This window comes from Colius striatus, chromosome 1 (genome assembly GCF_028858725.1).
Source record: "Colius striatus isolate bColStr4 chromosome 1, bColStr4.1.hap1, whole genome shotgun sequence".
Taxonomy (NCBI): domain Eukaryota; kingdom Metazoa; phylum Chordata; class Aves; order Coliiformes; family Coliidae; genus Colius; species Colius striatus.
This window is the reverse complement of record NC_084759.1, coordinates 142,626,171-142,647,449: the sequence shown is the minus strand read 5'-3', so window position 1 is coordinate 142,647,449 and position 21,279 is coordinate 142,626,171. Positions and strand designations below refer to the sequence as shown.

At 49.8% G+C, this 21,279-nt stretch overlaps 1 protein-coding gene across 1 annotated transcript in view; it reads left to right on the top strand.

Moving 5' to 3' along the window:
- B4GALNT3 (beta-1,4-N-acetyl-galactosaminyltransferase 3) overlaps window positions 1-20,898 on the top strand; it is a 70,129-nt gene extending 49,231 nt beyond the window's left edge. Inside the window, exons 4-20 of the mRNA XM_062012886.1 lie at window positions 1,030-1,125; window positions 1,667-1,757; window positions 2,979-3,079; window positions 3,440-3,507; window positions 4,050-4,128; window positions 4,556-4,622; window positions 6,248-6,391; window positions 6,808-6,917; window positions 8,246-8,346; window positions 9,684-9,760; window positions 10,363-11,368; window positions 12,953-13,251; window positions 13,606-13,759; window positions 14,526-14,598; window positions 15,053-15,206; window positions 15,950-16,076; window positions 16,879-20,898. Of these exons, the coding sequence (XP_061868870.1) occupies window positions 1,030-1,125; window positions 1,667-1,757; window positions 2,979-3,079; window positions 3,440-3,507; window positions 4,050-4,128; window positions 4,556-4,622; window positions 6,248-6,391; window positions 6,808-6,917; window positions 8,246-8,346; window positions 9,684-9,760; window positions 10,363-11,368; window positions 12,953-13,251; window positions 13,606-13,759; window positions 14,526-14,598; window positions 15,053-15,206; window positions 15,950-16,076; window positions 16,879-16,987 (2,856 nt within the window). The 3' untranslated portion in view covers window positions 16,988-20,898. The remainder of the gene's footprint in view (window positions 1-1,029; window positions 1,126-1,666; window positions 1,758-2,978; window positions 3,080-3,439; window positions 3,508-4,049; window positions 4,129-4,555; window positions 4,623-6,247; window positions 6,392-6,807; window positions 6,918-8,245; window positions 8,347-9,683; window positions 9,761-10,362; window positions 11,369-12,952; window positions 13,252-13,605; window positions 13,760-14,525; window positions 14,599-15,052; window positions 15,207-15,949; window positions 16,077-16,878) is intronic.
- The last annotated feature ends 381 nt before the right edge of the window (window positions 20,899-21,279 follow it).

The following is a 21,279-nucleotide window of genomic DNA, read 5'->3' as shown; positions in this document are numbered from 1 at the left end:
TGTGACGGAACTTCCCGGTCCCAAGGCAACCTACTCCTTTCTTCAGCATTTCCCCATCCAAGGTAGCTTCTGTACTCTCCAGCTTATTTATTCCCTGCTGTTGGATGCTGGTCCTGTGAGGAGGGTTTCAGCATCCAGCTCCACAGGTTGCAGGCTGAGAGGTCAGACATTCTTTGGGGCAGCCAGCTCCTCCCTTCTGAATAGCTCTCACAAAAAACAAGTGTGTCCCTTACAGAGTCTATCACTGAAATCCCACAGCAGCCAGCAAGCTTTTCGCAGCAAAGCTGTGCTCCAGGTCTCCATTGGGCACTGACAGCCAGCAGAAATGGCTGGGGACAGCCACACTCCACACTCCCTGTGCTGTCTGGGAGGGGACTCCCTCTCCGCCCCCCAGCATTTCTGTGTCTCTGTAGGCACAGGGAGGCCATGCTGCCCACTGAGCAGCCTGTGCTGCTGCTTCTCACCCTGGCTCTGTCACCCTGTCCCCATTGTCTTCCATTTTTCTTCGAGATGAATTGCAGGCAGACTTTGAGAAGGGGACCTGCCATCTCCCCTCCCTAGGGTGTCACCTTGTCCTTGAGTCAGGAAAGTAGCCTTGAAATGGTGAGGGAGTCCAAAACACCTTCTTCAGAGACACAAGACTCTGCAGTTTTTGCTAGATCACAAGGGGACTATTGCCACCCTACATCACATCACTCACCATGGCCTCAGAGCACAGCCCTCTGGTTAAACACTTCCTTAGTGGAGCAAAATGAAGTGAACCCTATGCACTTGACTGGGATGTCCCAGGCATTTTTGCAGTTCCCTGGTGCTGTTCAAACTGTCACTTGTGCCAACCTCAAAGCCTCAGCAGGTGTGAAATGGGTCTGGACCTATGTGTCCTGCAGACCTGCTCATCATAGCATCAGCATTCTTCCTTTGCTCTGACAAGCACTCCAGTGCTGAGGCCCATAGCTGAGATTGGCAGAAAGGAAGAGGGATACAGAGGAGAGACATAACAATTTATGGTACCCTGCTTCTGCTCTCCAGTTCCAGGGCCAGGCCAATCTGCACGTGTTTGAGGACTGGTGCGGCAACTCCATTGAGCAGCTCAGGAAAAACCTGCACTTCCCCCTCTTCCCCCACGTGAGTAAGACCACAGCATCCTATGTCCCGTGCTTCCTAGCTCTGCTTCCCAGCTGGATCACCTCTGCTCCCTTCACATCCTGTCTCTGTCCCTCTCTATCACCTCCTCTGTCCTGCTCCTAAGCATCCATCATCTCCCTCTGCATCACCTCCTCTGTCCTCCTGTGGAGGAGGCAGGAAGCTTTCACAGGGGTTCAGCACTGGCAGCTCTTCTGCTGCATGAAGGAGTCTCATTTTATGTGTGCTGGCCTGCCAGGCCTCAGACTTGGGGTGAAGGAGCCCTGTATTTGGTGCTCTCCCTTCAAGTGGCTAGGGAATGCCACATCCTTTCCCTGCCATCTCTCTGGCATCCGTATGTGGCTCTCCCCTCCACAACAGCCCTTGCTCCATCTGGCTTGCTCTTTCCTGCTGCTTGTCACCCACCATGGCCCATCCTAGAGCAAACCTCACACTTCCCCCTACCCACCTGTCCCGGAGTTTTTGTGTCCCACTTTTCCTGTTGACATCTCATTGGTTTTATTCTTCTTTTCTTCTACTTCAGACACGAACGACACTGAAGAAGCTGGCTGTGTCCCCAAAATGGACCAACTATGGCCTCCGGATATTTGGCTACCTACATCCTTTCACCAATGGTGAGGGCTCTGAGGCTGCTGTGCTACTCTCTTGTCACGTCTCTTCTCACCTGCCTCTCCCTCCCCTCCTGGTGCTCAACCATGAGTGCCCTGGCCCTAGCAAGCCTAACGCCAGGTCCCTCACGTGGGCAGCCAAGCTAGCTGTGTGTGTCTGGCCGTGGCCTTGGCATGGGTGAAACACATCTGCCTCCGTTGTAGGGTGGAAAAGGAAAAGCAGAGAAGAAAACAAATGGGAAGTGCTAGATAAACAAAACTCCATGCTGTTGTGAATGCACAGCCCCATGGCGTGTAGGTGGGAACGAGCGATCCCTGAGCTTTTTCTCCCTCCCTTGCGTGCACAGGGCTGTACATGACATCATTGATGTTCCTGCTGCTCCCTGGCTATGTGAATACCATCTGACAGCAGCTGACATCTGTATCACCCAGCTGCTTGCTGCTGGTGCCCGGAGCAGCCTACCAGCACTCACCCACCTCTCTGGGTCCCACATAACCCAGGCCAAAACAGTGAGACACAATCACTTCTGTCTCGCTTTGTGGCTCCACATGCACGTTCCCGCATCCAGACACAGCTTCTCACATGAAGATTTGCTCTGGAGACAAAGGAGGAGTCAGGGAGACTTTGCATGGGCTTCTTGGCCTTTGAGGTTATTAACATTTAAAAATATCTAAAGGGTGGGTGTCAGGAGGTTGGGACATCCCTCTTTTCTATAGTAGATAGTAACAGGACAAGGGGTAGTGGGATGAAGCTGGAACACAAAAAGTTCCACTTAAACATAAGAAAAAACTACTTCACCATGAGAGCCCTGGCACAGGCTGCCCAGAGGGGTTGTGGAGGCTCCTTCCTTGGAGGTCTTCAAGACCCGCCTGGACATGTTCCTATGCGACCTGATCTAGGTGACCCTGCTTCTGCAGGGGGGTTGGACTAGATGATCTCTAAAGGTCCCTTCCAACCCCTACCATTCTGTGATTCTATGATTCTGTGTCAGGTGAAGCCAGCGCAGGAGGGAGAGCAAACCAGTTGCACCTGTACAGTTTTGTTTTCAGTCACAGCAGAGATAGAGAATTGGGAGATGTTCAGTGGAGTGCAGGGTGGTAACACTGACAGAAAAGTTGTGGTCTCACCAGAAAAAAGGGTGAAGACAGCATTCTAGAGGAGCAGAATCCGTTTTGTGCACAAGCCCTCACCCCAGAGCCCAACTTACTCCCTCCATCTCTCGGCAGGGGAGTTTCAGTTTGCCATTGCTGCGGATGACAATGCTGAGTTCTGGCTGAGCCCAGATGAAAAGACCTCTGGTCTCCAGCTGCTGGCCAGTGTAGGCAAGGTACAGTGCATGCTGCATGGCTTCTCCCATCAAGGCTTTAATGTTTATGTGGGGATGGGGACCTTCCTGTCTTACATACTTCCTTGGACTACCCGAGTTTCTTTTTCTGCCCCAACTACAGACACCACCACCCCAGATGCCAGATGGATATGACATGACATACCTTAAGACAGTTACATATTGACAGTGCTATTGGGAGCCCCATGTTTATGGTGAAGGGACTTAAATCTGTCCACAATTTGTGGATCTTAACAGACACCTTACCAGGAGGAGTGGCCCAGTCTTCCCTCTTAGTCAGTCTAAGCACAGTAAACAATGAAGAAACTCATCTTAACTAGAGCATTTTCTGTCTCTTTACAGACAGGGAAGGAGTGGACTGCGCCAGGGGAGTTTGGGAAGTTTCACAGCCAGCAGTCAAAGACGGTGAGGTGAGTGAGCAGAACCCCTCACCTCCACCTACCTCTGCACATGGACAAGGAAAGGAACCCAGGCTTATTCAGAATTCAGGTTTTAGCAATATAGGGAAAGGGATTACTCTGGGGTATTGCCAAAGCTGAAGTAACACATCCACACCTGTGCCAGGTGCTTTGCTGACTTACTGCACTAGTGCCACACTGAATTTTTCTTCCCTGGAGGAAGCAGCCACAAGCAGATCCAGACTCCTCTTATATGAACTACAGCCCAAGCTTCCTGCCTCGGAACTGGCCACATTTCCCAGCGGCCAAAACCTAGCAGGCAAGATTGAAAGGGTGTTATTCAGAATTAACTGAGAAGGGTCTGGGGTGCTCCAAGTGCACAAAGGAAGCTACCTGTCTTGCTGTCAACATCTGGATTTTCTTGGCAGTACTAACCCTGCTCACCCTGAGAATCAGACTGTTTCATGGGTGCAACTGCTCTCCACTCACTGTCTGCTGACAAGCTAAGAAACGTTCCTTAATGCTCTTGGTGACAGAGACCTTGTTCTTCACAGGTTGTCAGCTACAGGCAGGTACTATTTTGAGGTGCTGCACAAGCAGGATGACCGAGGAACAGACCATGTGGAAGTAGCAGTGAGTCTGTGCAAATGGCTGTGCTGTATATGTGTCCCCACAGAGCTCAGGAATGATACTTGTAACAGTTTCTCTCCTTTCCCCTTTTTCCTCCTTTGCATGAGATGAATCTAGTCCCTTCCAGAGCCCTTAGGTACTTCTATGTGGGGTGGTCCCAGATGCATGTCAGGACCCTTTCCTCTGGTTCTTTGGAATAATTCTACCCTCTCCGATCTCTGTTGCAGCTTTGTCCTTTCCTGCTTTGAATGTATCCTAGGGGGAAATCTTAGCTCATTCCCAGTCTTTTGCTGCTAGGTAAACTTGGTCATGGAAGGAGAAAGAGGAAGCTGTGAGCCCATCTGGTGAACAGACATCTCGTGTCTGTTCGTTTTGTTCAGGCTTGGTTAACTCCATAAGCACTTCATTTTAATGTGTTTCTCTGTTCCAGTGGAGACTGAATGACCCAGAAGCAAAGTTCAAAGTCATTGACTCCCAGTACCTCTCCCTTTTTGCTAGTAAGTATCTTCACCACAGATTTCCCCTGAACGCCTCCACATACCCATATCAGCAATGTTTCACCATGAATCATAGTCTAGCCAGTCAAATACCACACATACAGATCATTACAAGAAAGAAATGGAGACTGGTCAGGAGGGAGACCTCTGGACAAGAGTGTCAGTCATTATTTTATAGGAGAATTGGAAGTGGAATTGGAACATGATTTCAGGGAAATCTAGAGACAGTGAGGAAGGGTGGAGAGGAGAGTCTGCAAGAGTGAGAACTGTTCCAGATGTGAGAGTAACACAGGATGCAGGTTGTCTGCAGACAGCTGGGGGCAACGTGAGGCCCATAACGTGGGGGATGTGCTGGCAGCTGGACACGACCAGGGAGAAGGGAACGCTGTAGTTCTTTCCAGGAGGTTTCACTCTGGGTGCTGTACACAGTGGGATACACTACTGATATCAGTCTCTTCAAGTTGCTGCTGTATTGCAGCAAACACATCAGCCCAGCCTCTCCTGTTTTGTAAACTCTGCTTAGCACATCAAGTGGTGCCTTTATCAGTTAAGGAGCTCCTTAGTCCTGTTTGCCCTCATCTAGCTTTATCAGCATCGCTTTCCTCTGTTAGCATTCCCCTCCTTCCATACCTGCCACTGTTGCCTTCCAGCATCTCTGGGTTTTTTTCCATGCCAACACTTTTGCCCATGGAAGACCCTCTGATGTAACTGAGACATCTGTTTGCTGTGTCTTGGATTGCAACCTGCTGCTGTGTTTCCTGAAACCTACCATTTGGCCAGGACTAGGCTTTCTAAGTCTTCTGTCCCCATTCTTTTTCCTTCTGCTCTTTTCTTCTTATTAATTTCCTGTAGAAGGGAAGACTCACGTTCCAAAAGATCCCTTTGTGTTTGAGCACAGTACAGCAGTCTCGTCTTTATCTGGCACCTTCTCCCCATACAGTGTTTCCCTTTTCTGTATCCGCCTTTGGATATATTGCATGTCACTCCATTCCCTCTGGGTTCCCCTGTTGTTCAGAATCCAAAAACTGCTAACCCGAGTGCCCTTGGCAGCATGTTGGCTTTCCCTCCTGAATATTTATTCAGTTCCCTTCATCTCAGAGTTGGATCCATGGAGAGATGAAGTCCACTAGCAGCGGCACCCAAGAAAAAAAGCATGACCAATGCCCAGTCTTGAATTTAAGCTTCCTGTTGCTTCTGGTTAACTGTGGATATCCATTTCCATGCTGGTGCATCACCCTCCTCAGCCAGTGGAGGCCTCACCCCAGAAGTGTCCAGTAATTCCTGCTGGCATGGGGCTCCTTCAGTACACCACTGCTGGTGTGTCCAAAGCAGGAGGTCATTTTCTTCCATTATTCATCACTGTGCTTTTTCCTTTCACTGATAGCCATGTTCCTACCCCACAGCTTCTGTATTCCCAGCTTTCTGAGTCAAAGCTTTTGCTTCCCACCATGTCTTTGCAGTGAAGCTCCTGATCAGCACCATTCAGGCACCGCTATGCCAGAGATGGTATTAGTGCCATGGGTGCAACGCTATTTGGAAAGGTTTTACACTGGAGAAGGGCATTTTTTTGGGACAAAGGATGAATTAGCCCTTCCTCCCAGTTTCGTCCTCTCTCTGGTTTCTAGATGAGACACTTTTAAAGATGAATGAGGTTGGGCACATCCCGCAGACGTTGGCCAGTCACACGAGGCGGCCTGCTGACAGCGCGGGTGGCCAGGCGCACCCAGCCGATATGTTGAAGCCTGACCCCCGGGACACCCTTTACAAAGGTAAGACTTGCAATGCAGTTGAGGAGGTAGCTGCAGCCTGTCACAGCATGTACAGGAGCACAGCCAAGAAAGATTGTCCTCCTGTGCAACAGTTATCAAAGGCCACGCTTTTTTTCTCCCCCGTGCAGGGCAGAGGGGCAGCATACAATGTCAGTCACTGTAGGAGACAAAACACAGATTAAACCCAGCTCTTCTTTCTTGGCATCCATCTCACATGACATCCCTGGGTGTGCTATTTTAGTTTAAGTGGTGTAAGAGCAATGTAAAGTCATGAGCTGTGCAAGATAATGTGCTTTATGTATCCGTTAGTATTTCACGTGGCTCAATAGAAACCAGGCACAGAAGCAGCCAGGTGGGTGCGTTAGTTACGGCAGGGCTCCTCCAGCAACACTTACCTGGGTGTTTCTTCTTTTCAGTGCCTCTGCTCAACAAGTCTCGTGTGCGACGTGCCTTGCCAGACTGCTTGTACAAGCCCAGCTACCTGGTGAATGGATTTCCTCTGCAGCGCTACCAGGGACTCCAGTTTGTAAGTTTTATTCCTTGAGCAGATACTTGGTCAGGAAAATTCAAGGAGGAAGGAGGGGGAACCCTGTTAACCACGAGCCTTTCCACCATCTGGAGCTCCTGGGCAGATTCGACCATTCAGGTCTTTGCATCCCAGTACCTGCCACAAGGCAACATCAAGAAAAGGGAGATGGGTGCTGCACGCTGCTCATGGGTCTCACTGGGGTACAAGTATGTGTGTCCTACACAGCCCCTCACACCTCAAACCAGAGAGCTGAGCTTGCCTTCACATGGAGCCTCACAACAGCCATGGATTTTATTCTCCATGGGGTAAATTTTAGTCTGAGTGGATACCCAAGCCATTAAAAAGCTTAAAACTGCTCTTGAGTTGCATGCCCATGCTAATGATCACAGGGCATGCAACATAGCAAGGATTAATCCTCTGCATAGCTGGACAGACTCTTAGGTCTGCTAGAGACAGGTCACCAGCACACTTTGCCTTCTCTGGCATCATGGAATCATCAAATCATTTTGGTTGGAAAAGAACTTTAAGATCATCACATCCAACCACTAACGTCACACTGCAAAGCCCACCATTAAACCATGTCTCTCAGAGCCCATTTCCTCTTGTCCTATCCCTCGTTACTTGGGAGAAAAGACTGACCCCCACCTCGCTACAATCTCCTTTCAGGTATTTACAGAGAGTGATCATGTCTCCTCTCAGCCTCCTCTTCTCTAGACTAAACACCCTCAGCTCCCTCAGCCACTCCTCATCAGATTTGTGCTCCAAACCCTTCACCAGCTTTGTTGCCTGTCTCTGGACACACTCCAGGACTTTGATGTCCTTCCTGTAGTGAGGGGCCAAAAACTGAACACAGTATTTGAGGTGTGGCCTCACAAACACCAATTACAGGGGGACAATCACTTCCCTAATCGCTTCCCTGTGTGCCAGTGCAAGCTTAGACTCCCCAGGGAACTTGCATCCTATGTGGTCCTGGCTCCCTCAGTCTTGCCTTGAGGTCTCCCCACATGTTTTCTGTAGAGGACTTGTCCATCTCTCTCTCCCAGCTAGGTCTCATTCTGTTATAGGACTTCAGTGCACTGTTACAGAGATGGACAAACAGAGGACAAGAAAGAGAGAAAAAGGCACACCTCTGCACCCATCCCAGCTTCCTTCTGTTTTCCATTCTCACAGCCTGCTACCAAGTGCCTTGCAGAGGCCAATAGTTAGTGAGCAACCCTTGCTCCCTCTCAAAAGGACTGATGACCCTGCAACTGTATCTGAGTTACTTTGTGGCCAATATCTGGCATTTATGAAGGTTCAACTTTATTTTCCTCCTTTCTTCCCAGGTTCATTTATCCTTTGTTTACCCGAACGATTACAGCCGCCTGACCCACATGGAGAAAGACAACAAATGCTTCTATCAGGAAAACTCTTATTACTTGGAAAGGTAGGATGCTGCAAATGCAGACTTACTAGCAGGGAGGGAGAATATGATTTGAAGGCTGGGATTGGGGTGTAATCTTGCATTCACTTCTGTAGGAATCTCTTTAATTCTTAAAGGTCCACTAAGTCCTGCAAAGCATGAAAAGCATTTACAGTTTCTTTCAATGACTTATGCTCCTTTTAAGTGAAAATATGTTTATGTCTCAAGGGGAAACTGCTGCTGCTATTTTTTTTTCCTCTACTAACCTGGAAGCTGGGTCAGAGCATGTTTGTTCCGCTACATCAAGGAATGGATTTCCAGCCAACTTTGCCTGCCAACAGCTGGAGCCTCTTGATGGCCGTCACTGTAAAACCAAACCATGCTCGCCACCAAGCATCTCTCTGGGGGAATAAATGTGTGTCATTCATCTTCACTGGGGCCTGGCCCCCAGCAGTGGCCCTGTGAGGGAACCATCACTGCCACGCTCCCCCTTGCCACAGGCTGACACCTTGTGTGAAGAGCCCCCTCCATTCAGAAGGACTTTTTTTTTCAGGATAAGGAGAGTCACTTTTCTGGTGAGGTAACTGGTGATGGCCTCCTTGTTCTCAGGCTCTTCTTCCTCCTTACAGGAGTATTTTGAGGGTTGGTATTCAGACGTTTGAGAGGGAACTGAGACTGAGGGTTCATAGTGAAGGGTGGAGAAGGTAGCTGCCATGGGCTGGAAGGTGCTACCCAGGTTTATTGCTTTGACAGTTAATTTGTATTTTGACAAGATTTGGGAGGTGGGGGCTGATTTTGCTTGGCATCAAGCGCTCATGGTGGTAAAGAGTCCCAGAAATACCTCCTAAAAGCTTGAAGCACTGACATATTGAAGACAGCATACAGACAGTGGTGGTGTGAGGGAAGAGGCAAGGAGATCGTCACAACTACCTGTCTGAGCTGCTTTTGCAGCACAATGACTTGCATTTGTGAGTGCTGTATCATAAGTGAGCTTTAAGGAGCAGTTTAATGGAGACTAAAGAATGGTTTCAAGGTACTTATATTGGATTTCCTCCTTCACTTATGAGAATGTGTCTGAAAGACTGACCTGATAGCAAGGAAAGCCAATACCTTAGACAGTGCAGTGTAAGATCTGATTGCTCAAAGATATGTGGATAGGAATGATAGGCTATGATCTCTAGAGGTCCCTTCCAACCCCTACTATTCTGTGATTCTTTGACTTGCTGGGAAAAGAGGATCTAGAGATGCTAGGTAGCTGTAATCAGAGTATTGGACCATCGTCTCTGAAGGAGCAGCAATAATTTGTTTGGAGATGGCAAGGTAACTTTCACCAAACTTGTGTTTTGCCCTTCCCTTTGCAGATTTGGCTTCTACAAGTACATGAAAATGGATCGACCAGAGAAGAGCCTGGACTCTGGAGAAAAGACAGAGCAGCCAGGTAGGGCCTCTAATAACAAAGCCCAGAAGATTCTTTTATCTGTCACTTTTGTGTGTCATCTTCCAGCACGAACTGAAATAAGCTGTTGACTTTCCCTACAAAGGAAGTCACAGCCCTTCCCTGACAGTTGTCTGTGTCTGGGAGCAAATTTTCGCTGCTACTTTCACTTCTCTTAAGGGCAGGTTGGGAGCCACCACCGAGTGTGCTGCAGTGGACAATGTGACAACTACCTCTCAGGCCCTCAGCCTAGTTGAGGCGCAATTCCAGCAAAAATGTGGGCAGAAGCAATCGAGCCAAAGATGTGCAGTGTGGCAGCCTGTGCTCGCACCTGCCCTCCAGAGCTGTGGCCAGACCGACAGCTAAAGGCAGGGCCAGACACCTCCCCAGCCTTTGGCAGTGCTGGCTGGCAGGTGCTAAGGAGGCTGATACCATCGAGGGCACGGCTCCTGTGTGTGGGAGCATCCCTGTCCCTCTGAGCAGGAGTGACAATGCTGAGATGAGGCAAGAAGCAGCTTTCCCCCCTGCAGCGGGGCAGGCACCTGGGTTGGGACGGGGAAGGCAGGAGGACGAAGCCAGAGGTGTAACTGCTGTTTGTCCAGCAGGCTCCCAGGAGGGTAACGTGGAGGAGCTGCAGTACACGGAGCAGGACACAGAGAGTCCCAGTGCCCCGGAGCACGGCGGCATGGGGAGGGCAGAGCTGGCAGCCAACACTCTCAGCAGCCTGCTGGGCAGCGAGAACATTCACCAGGACTATTCCTTCCAGGAGCGGCGGCGGCTCCTCTCTGTGATGGATGGTGACATAGGAGAGGGGATACAGAGAAGGACAAAGAGGTCTGGTGTCAAATCAGCCATGCTGGCCTCGGCCAACCAAAGCTTCAGCCAGGCTGGCGTAGAAGGGAACCCAGTAATCAAGAGACCCCATTTAAAAGCTGGTGACAAAGACAACTCCAGGAGCCCTCTGCAGCAGGCCAGGGGTGTCCAGGGCAGAACACCTGTGAAAAAGGATAACTCTCCTTCTAGGGCCTTGTCTCAAAGGCAGCAGCCTCTTGGCAGCCCCAGGGACTCAGGGGTTGTGATTCCTGAAGGAGTGAGACCTCAAGGAGACCTGAGCACCGCCAAGGACCGGCTGCAGGCAGCAGGCGCCGTGCCAGCTGGGAAAGGAGGTCCAGTTGCTGGTAAAGCTAGCAGACGTGTGGTGGGCACCGCCAGCCCCAGCCAGCAGCCCGGCCTGCCACAGTGGCTGAACCAAGTGGAGTCCTACATTGCTGAGCAGAAGGCAGCCAATGGTGGGCACCGGGCCAAGGGAGAGGCACAGGTGGTATCTCCCATGAAGGGCAAGTCTGGACCTGTGGCAGCAGAAGAGGAAGAGGAAGAGGCGGATGGGGAGGCAGAGGAGGAAGATGAGGAGGATTTTGATTATGTGCCAGTGTTCGACCAGGCAGTGAACTGGGAGCAGACCTTCAGCATAAGCAACCTGGACTTCCACATGCTGCGCACAGACTGGATTGACCTGAAGTGCAACACATCAGGAAACTTGCTGCTAAAAGAAAGGGAAGCCCTGGAAATCACACGCGTCTTCCTGAAGAAGCTTAACCAGAGGAGTAAAGGGTAAGGCACGATGTAAAAGCGAAGGAGGAGGGGAGTGTCCCAGAGACGGTGTGCCGGGCTGCACAGGAAACACCTGTCACCCGAGGGGCTGGTGGGAATCAGGGGATAAACTAGATGTGGAAAATAAGACTTCAGGCAAGGAATCTGCATAAAAATCTGGGCTTTTAGATACCTCTTTTGGCTGAGAAATGGCAACTGTTGGACACTAGACCATGTCTGGGGGCTGAATATCGCCTGCCAACAGCTGGTGGCAGTAAATGTGAAAGATTAGAGGTTTCCATCCAGCTGGCATCACTGGGCTTTTGCTGGCTTCCTCCTTGAGCTGTGTAGGTGTTAATAGCACATGTGAGTGTTTTGCCAGCTGAAGATTACACCCTGCTGTTACGAAGTAGGACTGGGGCTCCTTGTGCTTGTGGTTGGATTTCTGCCACATCTCAGCCTTTGAATCACTTAGGACATAGGACCGTAAAGGACCTAGCAAATCATGTGGATCGGTGCACTGACCTGAGAGACAAACACGTAACCTACACTGTGATCTGAATGTGTGGACCTCCATCTTAAAACTAGCCAGATTACTAGATCCTAGTGCTAATATGGGAAGATGTTTCAGCTCCTTGTTTCTTTGGTGGCCCACTGGAGATCAGCGTTTGCTGGTTCTCAGTTTTTACGCTGTCTTGATACTGTTCTTTTTCTTCTCAAGACTTACTGTCTAGATGGCCTTTCTATGAAGCAGATGTGCCTCCTCCGTGCCCCTATAAGCTGAACAGTCCAGCTCCTGACCCTTCTGTTGAGCTTGTCTCTATTTCCGTACTTTTCCTATTTGTCTTTCTCTCTGTGGATTTCAGTTTGGGTTAATTGTCCTGTACATAAGTGACCAGATTCCTGGATATTTTATAGAATGGGTCTTATTAGTTCCCAATCCCTACTGGAAGTAGCTCTAATGCTGTATCTTAAGATCACATGTGTTTTTTTCAGGGTCGCATCAGTCACGGTCACGGTGTAACTGATCAGTACACACAAGCTTTTCTCAGCATTTTTAACTGATGATCATCTGTTTTACAGGAGAAACTCCTGTTATGATCCGAAAGGGCATGACCTGGCATTTTATTTTGTTTAGGCCATTCTGAACCTACAACTCACAGCAGTTTTTACTGCCTGATTGCTCAGCCTTACTCCATGTTATTGGCTGATAAGCTGTCATCAGCCAATTTCACTAGCCCAAACATACTCCTTGTGCCAAGATCATTGTAGGAGGTGTTGAATACACTCACTGTTACCAGCCCTACAGTCATTCAGACACATTTGTTATTTTCTGTGTCACCTTTATTTCATTTCCCTTGCCAACTATTTTCTCTTGGCTGGAAGCCCAGATCTAATCCCACATGCTTGCGAGTTTAGGAAACAGGTGCTAAACCTTCCCGTGGGACTTGGGGAGTGGTGCAGCAAAGCAAGGGGAAGCCGAGGACAAAAGGGCTTGTGCTAGCCAGAAGGAAAGAGCCTAGCAGAGCTGAATGGGCTGGAAGTGGCTGGTGAGAGGGGCATGGTGGCAGGGGGCCGTGGCCACCTCAGCTGTATGTCCTGCAGGCGGTTCCAGCTGCAGCGCATCGTGAATGTGGAGAAGCGCCAGGACCGCATGCGGGGCAGCCGCTACCTGCTGGAGCTGGAGCTGCTGGAGCAGGGAGAGCGGCTCGTCCGCTTCTCCGAATACATCTTTGCCCAGGGCTGGCAGGGCATTGATGGCGATGAGGAGGAGGAGAGGAAGATGAGGAACCTGGCGTGGGGTCGCCGACGGCACCTGATGGCTGTGGCAAATGAGCCAGAGCTGTGCTGGCCCCAGGGCTTTTCCTGGAACCACCGTGCCGTGGTTCACTTTGTGGTGCCAGGTAAGGAGGACATGGAGGGATGGCACGGTTGGGCAGTTCCCATGAGGGCAGTCCTGAACAGTGGGTCTTGGGACAGCCTCAACCATCTTGTTTGGGATACTTCTGATTCCCATTCTCTCCAAGTTATACCTGCTCAGAAATAAGACAGGGCCCAAACTCCCATGACTTGTAAGCTGAAACAAAACTGTCCCACTCTGGGAAAGAGACCACACTGATTACTGGGCTCTTTGATCTGGGTTTTCAGCCTGGGCCTATTTCAGCATCCCTGCAAGGTTAGTGAGATTTAAGGGGGGAAGCCACGCTGTCTTTGCAATCAGCTTTGCCTTGATTCTCTCCCTCTTGCAATACAACCAGTGAAAAACCAGGCACGTTGGGTGCTGCAGTTCATCTCTGACATGGAAGAACTGTTCCGAGTCACCAAGGATCCTTACTTCAATGTAATCATCACAGACTACAGCAGTGATGACATGGATGTAGAGAAGGCTATGAAAAGGTCTACTTTGCACAGGTGAGAGTACTGCTTGGTCACAAAAAGCTGCTCACGTGCATATGCCTGCAAACATGGCCCATCTGCCATTCTCTGTGTATTGACCAGCCACAGCCAGACCAGACCAGCAGCTGGAAACCCAAAGATAACATCCATTCAGAGCTTGCACATATATATGCATATATTGTTGTTTTAACGTACATACACATATACGGCGTAGAACAGTGTCATAAAACTGTAAGGCAATACCTACTTTAGTCATCCATCCAGATACATCTCTTTTCTCTTGGCTTTTATTCAAGTTTGCAAGAGGGAAGAGAAAGCAAGGCTGTCAGTGGTGGGGCAAGGGGAGGACAGAGAAGACAAAAAAGCTGTGGAAAATGGGACAAGAGAGCATGGAGACCTCTGGGGACTCTGCTTGCTGGAGTATCTGTCTGGCTTACTCTACTCTGATCTGAACCAGCCTTGGCTGATCATTTTCTTTACATGCCAGGGGTTCCCAGTAACAGGTCTAGTCCTAAGATAGAGCTGATCTAGAGCTGAAAAGACTTTTGCTAGGCACTGCCCTATCCTTGCTGCACAAGAGGGAAGACTCTCAGGGCACTCTGGGACCTAGAGCAGCACTGAGCTCATGTCTTTACACAGCGAAGGCATTCCTCCCCCTTGAGAAGGTGCCTGGGGCGAGGGCAACTGCGCAGCGTGAGGCCTGTGGGTATGGCTGCGAGCGAGGCTGGCTGTGCTTGCCAGCATGCACACACTGAACTTCTCTTTCCTTTCTGACCCCCAGCTATCGGTACTTGAAGCTGACAGGGAATTTCGAGCGTTCTGCTGGGCTGCAGGCGGGGATAGACCTTGTGACGGTAAGCTGAGAGGCCTTGGGGCAGAGAGGGAGGTTTGCAGTGTGTGTCTGGTGCTACCTCTGCCTTCCGTACTGAACACTTCTAGGGAATAGCCTAGAAGACCAGATCAAATGTAGATGTGTTTTCTGTCCCTTCAGAGTAAGAGTCTCACCCTTTTTTCTGAGGAGGCTGCGGTGCCTTTGGTTCTTGGTCCGCCTGCTGGGACTATCAGACTGGAGGGGAATCAGCAGTAGCAGCTTTGTGATGCTGACCCTGCCTGGTCATAGTCATGGCGTTTCATACCCATCATTGAACAGCCACTCAGTGGCCATTTTTCCAGCCCCTTAGGGTCAGTTTCTGATACAGCTACGAGTTGCTCTTTAATTCACTCCCATATCTCTGTCTTCCCACCTCTCAAAAACAACTTAGTTCAAGCCAACCTGTTTTTGTTCCCAACCGGTGTGGTCAATCACAGGACCCGCACAGCATCATCTTCCTGTGTGACCTCCACATCCACTTCCCAGCTGGAGTCATCGATTCCATCCGGAAGCACTGTGTGGAAGGCAAGATGGCCTTCGCTCCCATGGTCATGAGGCTGCACTGCGGCATGTCCCCACAGCGGCCCGACGGTAAGGGGGACTGGAGCTGCTTTGACTCAGATCCTTTTGGGGAAAGGGGAAAGAAGGAGAGTGCCTGCCCCCTCTAGATTTGTTCCTCTGGTGCTGTGGAGGTCTGGAACTTGAGGTATTTCCAGGCCCACTAGGTGAGAGTGCATTATAGATTCAGGGTGTAACAGCATCAGGCGCCTGCAATTTCAGATCAAAGAGCCAACAGACTCTTTTATGTGCCATTTCTCCTGGTCATCTCCGAGGACTCTCTGTAGTTTTGAGGACCTTGGAAAACCACTCCTTTACTCCTTTCTGTCGGTTTCTACTTTTCCTTAGTGGGCACGGGCTGTCCTGAGGAGACCTGGTAGCCTGGGGGTGAGGGAAACCAACACAAGTCAGGGAGAGGGAAGTGGCAGAGGTCATCTGAGAATAGGTTTTCCTTTAGACAGACCCGGCCATCCTGAGCCATCCAGGCACAGCTCTTTGAAGCTGGGACAGTCCAGGTACGTTGGGTACTATGCTGCCAGATGGGAGCTGTGAGAGGCTCTGCTAACAAGTTTGTAGGACAGCCTGTCTGTCTACAAGCCTTTCTCACTTCCCAAAGCTTTAATACAGTTGTCTCTGCCTTGGTGCTGACTGCTTGGTGTTGACTCTGATGTCAACATTGTGCTAAAAGTAGCTTCAGCCTCACTCCAGCAGCCCTGACAGAGTCATCAGTGGTTGAAAGCACTGACATACCTATGCCTCTTTTATGCTTTCCTCAGGCTACTGGGAGGTGAATGGGTTTGGTCTCTTGGGCATATACAAGTCTGACCTGGACAGGATTGGAGGCATGAACACAAAAGAGTTTCGGGACCGCTGGGGAGGAGAGGACTGGGAACTCCTGGACAGGTAGGCATCCACCATCATCATTCATGTATTCAGGAGGGTAGACCCATTAGATCCTGGAGGACCAATGACCAAGGGAGTGGGAGTCTGAGGAGACTGAGGTTAACTGATGCCACCATAATCTTTGTCAGCGAGTGAGAGTCTTTGAGCACGTCCTGACCTCAGACCTAGTAGATGAGCAGGCGCCAAATACACTACACAAACACTGCAAAGAGACAAAAAGATCTGTTTCCTGATGCCTTCCAGCCACACTGATGGCTGGCTGTAGGCAGATCAGACACTAGTGACTTTGTCTTCTTCAAGCAGTGCAGTGCACAGTGGGTCCAATTTGGGTCCCTCAGGCTTCCCATACTAAGTACAGCAGTTACGTGGAAGAACAACTGTCAGAGACACACTTAAAGACCATGGGGTACAGTTATAATTTCTGAGAAGTTTATGATGAGGGATCTCTTCTCTGATCCCTAGACCTCTGAGTTTGTAGTTCTAGATTTTGAGGCCTTTCCTGTCTTTTTTGTCAGGTGGCTGCAGAAAAGACTAGCATCCTGAGCAATCACATGTTGCCAGCCATCTTTCCTCCTAGCCTGGCATATCCAGGTCCTGCTCTCAAGGGTGCTCAAACACTCAGCAAGTGTCATTAGATTCCTTCTTATAAATATGAGATACCCCTGAGCACTTCCAGACCCTTCAGTTTGATTGCAATCTTTTTTTGACAACAGCACAACTCAAAGAGATTTCCTAGGGCTGAGCTCCCCACTATCTTTATGACCAAGTTTTCCCTAAGTCTACTCTTCTCCTTTCCTGCCAGGATCTTGCAGGCTGGGCTGGAAGTGGAGCGTCTCTCCCTGAGAAACTTTTTCCACTGGTTTCACTCGAAGCGGGGCATGTGGAACCGGCGCCAGCTGAAGACGCCGTAGCCTTTCAACCCCAAAGCTGCTCAGCAGCACCGTCCACCAACTCATCTCCACTTGTGCTTTGTTGAGGTGCACAGCCAAGCACACAAACTCCTCCTCTGCCTCCAGAGCCCTTCAAAGGGATGGTGCAGCCTACAAAGGGACAGCCAGGCTTAGGGGAGCGGGAGCTTCTCTTGGGAGCCGTTGTACCCAAGACATGGAATCGATATGTTGCAGGGAAGGCGTGTGGGGGAGACATCAAGTGAAGGATTCATGTCTCCTGCAACTCAATCTGGTGGATGGTGCAGAGGGAGAGGTGCCATATTTCCTGTTGAGTCTTGCGTGGTGCAAACCAAGCAAACACAAATCCCAGCTAAGCCCAGAATGGTTAATTTAGAGTAACTCAGCTTCTCTTTCGGTACTTGAATGAAAAAAAGGAAAAAAACCTCCAGCCCTCTCCATTTCCTTTCCTTCCCCATCTCTACGGTATCCATGCTTTTGGACAGGGGACCAAAGCAAGTTCTCTGAACTGTATTGTGTCCATATGCCCATGTGCTGACCTGAGGAAATCTGGAAATGTGGAGAAGCTGATAGGCACTTTAGGCTGCTGGTGCTTAGACGTTTCTCCGTGCTTGTGACTTCATTTGTTATGAAAAACTGTGCTTGTATTCAGCAAATTATGGGCTATGGATGGAGATGCAAGTACACTTCCCTTATGAGAGCCACGTTTGCCTGCAGCTGGGCAAGATGGCAGAAACTGATGTTACAACTCCACCTAAATTATTGATCCACTGCCTGAGGATTAGTGGAGGGGTTATATAGAAAATCTAGGAGGGCATCTCAGGAGGAACTTTGCAGCCTTATCTGACAGACATGTGTGTTTGTCCTTATGATATCAGGGAAACCCCAACAGGGAAGAAGTGGCAATATTTTATTAGTTGAAATATTGTGATTTTGTCAGAAAAAGAGGAGACAGGGTGTTCTGCTCCCTAAATCCTGTGCATTTATGCAGCATCTAAAGGTTAATTTAATAAGTTATGGCCTCACAGTTATGTCTTGTCACAGTTTGACTTTTATGTAAAGAGTAGGCTTCTTGGTTGAAGAGGTGGCACAGCTGATGATGCTTCATCTCTGAACAGCCCTGGGAGCTCCGGCCATTTACAGAGGAGGTAGCCTCAGGCCTTGGCACTTGCACAAAACAGTGAGGACAGAAGAGGGTTGAATGAACAAAAGGATGGTCAGACCTGTGGCAGCATTGGTCCAAGAACTGTGGAAAGAGCTCCTGTCCTGAGCCGGCCTGATGCTACAGGGAATTCTCAACCCCTACAACTCCCATTAATGTTAGGCAAGGGTTTTTTACCCCTGTAGCCATTTTACAAGACTACAGAAACACAGAAATCTCATCACACTCGGTGCTCTACACGGGAGTTTCAGTGTCCCCATACCATGCTGAAAAGGCTGCTGCTGGTCTCCTGCTCCAGAGGAGAGCATGGCATAGGGATGCTGCTCATGGTGCCCAGCTCTGTGGGGAGTTGTGGAGAAGTGAATGATGGAGGTATGCAGGGTACAAGTAGTAGACATGGTACTAGAGTCATGGATGCCAATTCAGAGTAGACATTCATTTATTATTAGTTCTGTGGTGCTTGACAAGTCCATCAAGTTCCACAATGGCAGTAGAAAACCGAACATGCAAGTTCTGGCAGATGAGATAGAAATCTTGTCAAATCAGCTGCTTGCCTTGGTCTGGGTCTTCTAACTGATGGAGTCAGAAAAAGTCAACCAGATTTTAGCTTAGCTATGCAGTGTGCAGCAATGCTGAGAGAAGTAGACAAGAGATGGCTGTGTTTCTGAGTCCGTGGAGCCTTTGCCAGAATACAGACACTTAGTGTCTCAGGTGAGGCAGCCTTAGCCTTCTGCCTAAGCCAGAGCATTCTTTCTATTGAGGGAAAATCCTTTACCTTCAAACCTAAGAAATGAAACCCTGCAGCTGGGGTGACAACAGTCAACACTTATTTGTTTTTAAATGTATTATAGGAGTTTAGGAGGCCAGAGCCCCGTGATGCAATGTTGCAATAAGCTCTGTTTCTGCCTGGAATGTGCAGTGTCAGTCATGCTTTCAGTGCGTGTCGGAGCCTGTGCTTCACCCAGACACTGGCACAACCCCACAAGCGTGCAGGTGAGCTGCTCTGCAGGCCTCAGGACGGTGCCTGTGCAGCCTGTCTGGGCTGGCTCTGTCATGCAATCCCTGTGGAATGAGGAGAGGCTGGCGGGCAGGGCGAGCGCCGGGACATGGCAAGGCCTTAGCAGGACCCAGCTGTTTGGTCCCATCCAGCAGAGAATGGCACAAAAGCCTGTTTTGCGGATGGAGATCTGTTGTATTTAGTGATGGCCCTGATGTCATGCACATGGAGAAAGGGTTATTTGTACCGTGTGCTTTCACGTCTGGCTTAGATGCGGCCTGCAGCACCTACAGTTAGCAGCTGGCATTCATCTGCAGACACTGGCAAGAATTAGGTGCATCCAGAAGGTAACTCACTTGACTTAAATAATCCCTCTTCCTCACCAGAGAGAACAGTCAGCAAAAAGTGAACTAGCACTCACTCTACTACTAGCAGACTTTGAGGATTTTGTCCCCATACTTTAGCTGTGACTGTGCTCCTTCTTTCTCACCTTGTAACCCAGGTCAATGGCACGCAGAACTCTACCTCATGAGGACTCCTTGGAGGAGATGGAAGGAGTTAATGGGTTTCATTCCAGTTTGCTGATGGCCAGTATCCCCACTGTCAAAGTTGCTGTCACAAATGTCCGTCCCTTTCTCGCACAGTGCAGATTCTTTGTTGGTATTTAAGCACTGCAATAGTAAACATGATTAATATTAATTGGCACTAGTTGGCAGCCTCCATGGAAGAGCTTGGAAAGGACAAAAGCTGTCTTCCAGCCCACTTGCTCAGAGGGGCTACACACTGTCTAACTTGCCGGCCAGCAGAAAACCTTGCAAGAGCAGTGCTGGGCTGGTTTTCTCCCCAAACAGTCTCAGAGGGAGAGCAGGGAGCAGGGTGGGAGCAGGTGACCCCACAGCCATGCAGTGAAAGGCTGTGGCCATCCAGGGGGGGTGGCTGGGTCACCACAGTCCCTGATGGGCGAGTGGTTCCCCCCGTCACTGGTGTCACACGACTGCCACATCTCCAGGTCCAGCTCAGCTCCTGGAGAGCAAGAGGGAAGCCAGCCTCACCATGGCACGGAACATGACTCCTCTCTGCAGTCAATCTCGTTTCTGTCAACCAAGATCTTTTTAGGAAGCTGTGCCTGAGTTTGTGGGGAAGTTTTCCCTGAGTTTCTGGCCTTCATGTGCATCCTGGCTGTGTCCTGCCTCGGTGGCAGGAGGAAATGAGTTGCACGGGATTTCCCATGCATCAGGCAGGCAGGGGGAAGCAGCCCCGGTAGCTCTCTGGCTGGGGACAGCTGGGGAGATGATGTGCCCATGCTGCAGCAGAGACCTCCCCTGTGGCAGGATGTGGCCAGACCCTGGGCCCCCGAGTGTGGGCTGCATGGCAAGGAAACTCTGCCCATAAATGCCAACTACTTCTTCAGGACTGTGAACTGTGGGGCTGATGCTTCTTTTGCAGGTCAGCAAAGGGCTGGCTTTTATTCTGAGAGAAATGTATTGTGTGAAAATTATAATGTGACTTGTTTTGTCATTGTTTTTTAATGTTTGTCTAGTATGAACATCTCGCCTCTTCTCATTGCCTGCAGATGTCTGAAGTTTGTTTTTTAGGTACTGATGCCTTATGTTAAAAATCTGAATTGTACCTTTGAATTATCTGCCTTAAAGCGGCCCTGTGCCTTCAAGACGACTCCTGGGCCACCTCTCTGTTAGAGCTGGGAGATGTACTAATTCTCCCTCATGTTTTATAAATACATTGTCTTCCTACAAGAGCTCGATTCTGTCCCTGTGTTACTCACACGCACATCACCATGCAGCAGCGACTAGGAACCAGATGTTGCCACTCTGGCTTCATATAACCAAAGGTGTAGGCAATATCAGAGAGACAGGTCACTCTGTGCCCAAGCCAGGAGAGAGACCTGTTTCAGTCCCTTCTAGGGCTGTAGCAAGTGGGATGGCAACAAAACAGTTTTTCTCCAGTCTTCCTGGGTTTATCACGTGAAACAAGGTAGAAACACTGGACAAATAACACATCCCAGCAAAGCACAAGCATGATGTGATCATAGAGGGAGAATGTGGAGAACAAAGTGGTTCCTCTCGCAAGCAATTCCTGGAGAAGACCAGAGGTGAGAGCCTAGACTTTATCTCAGTA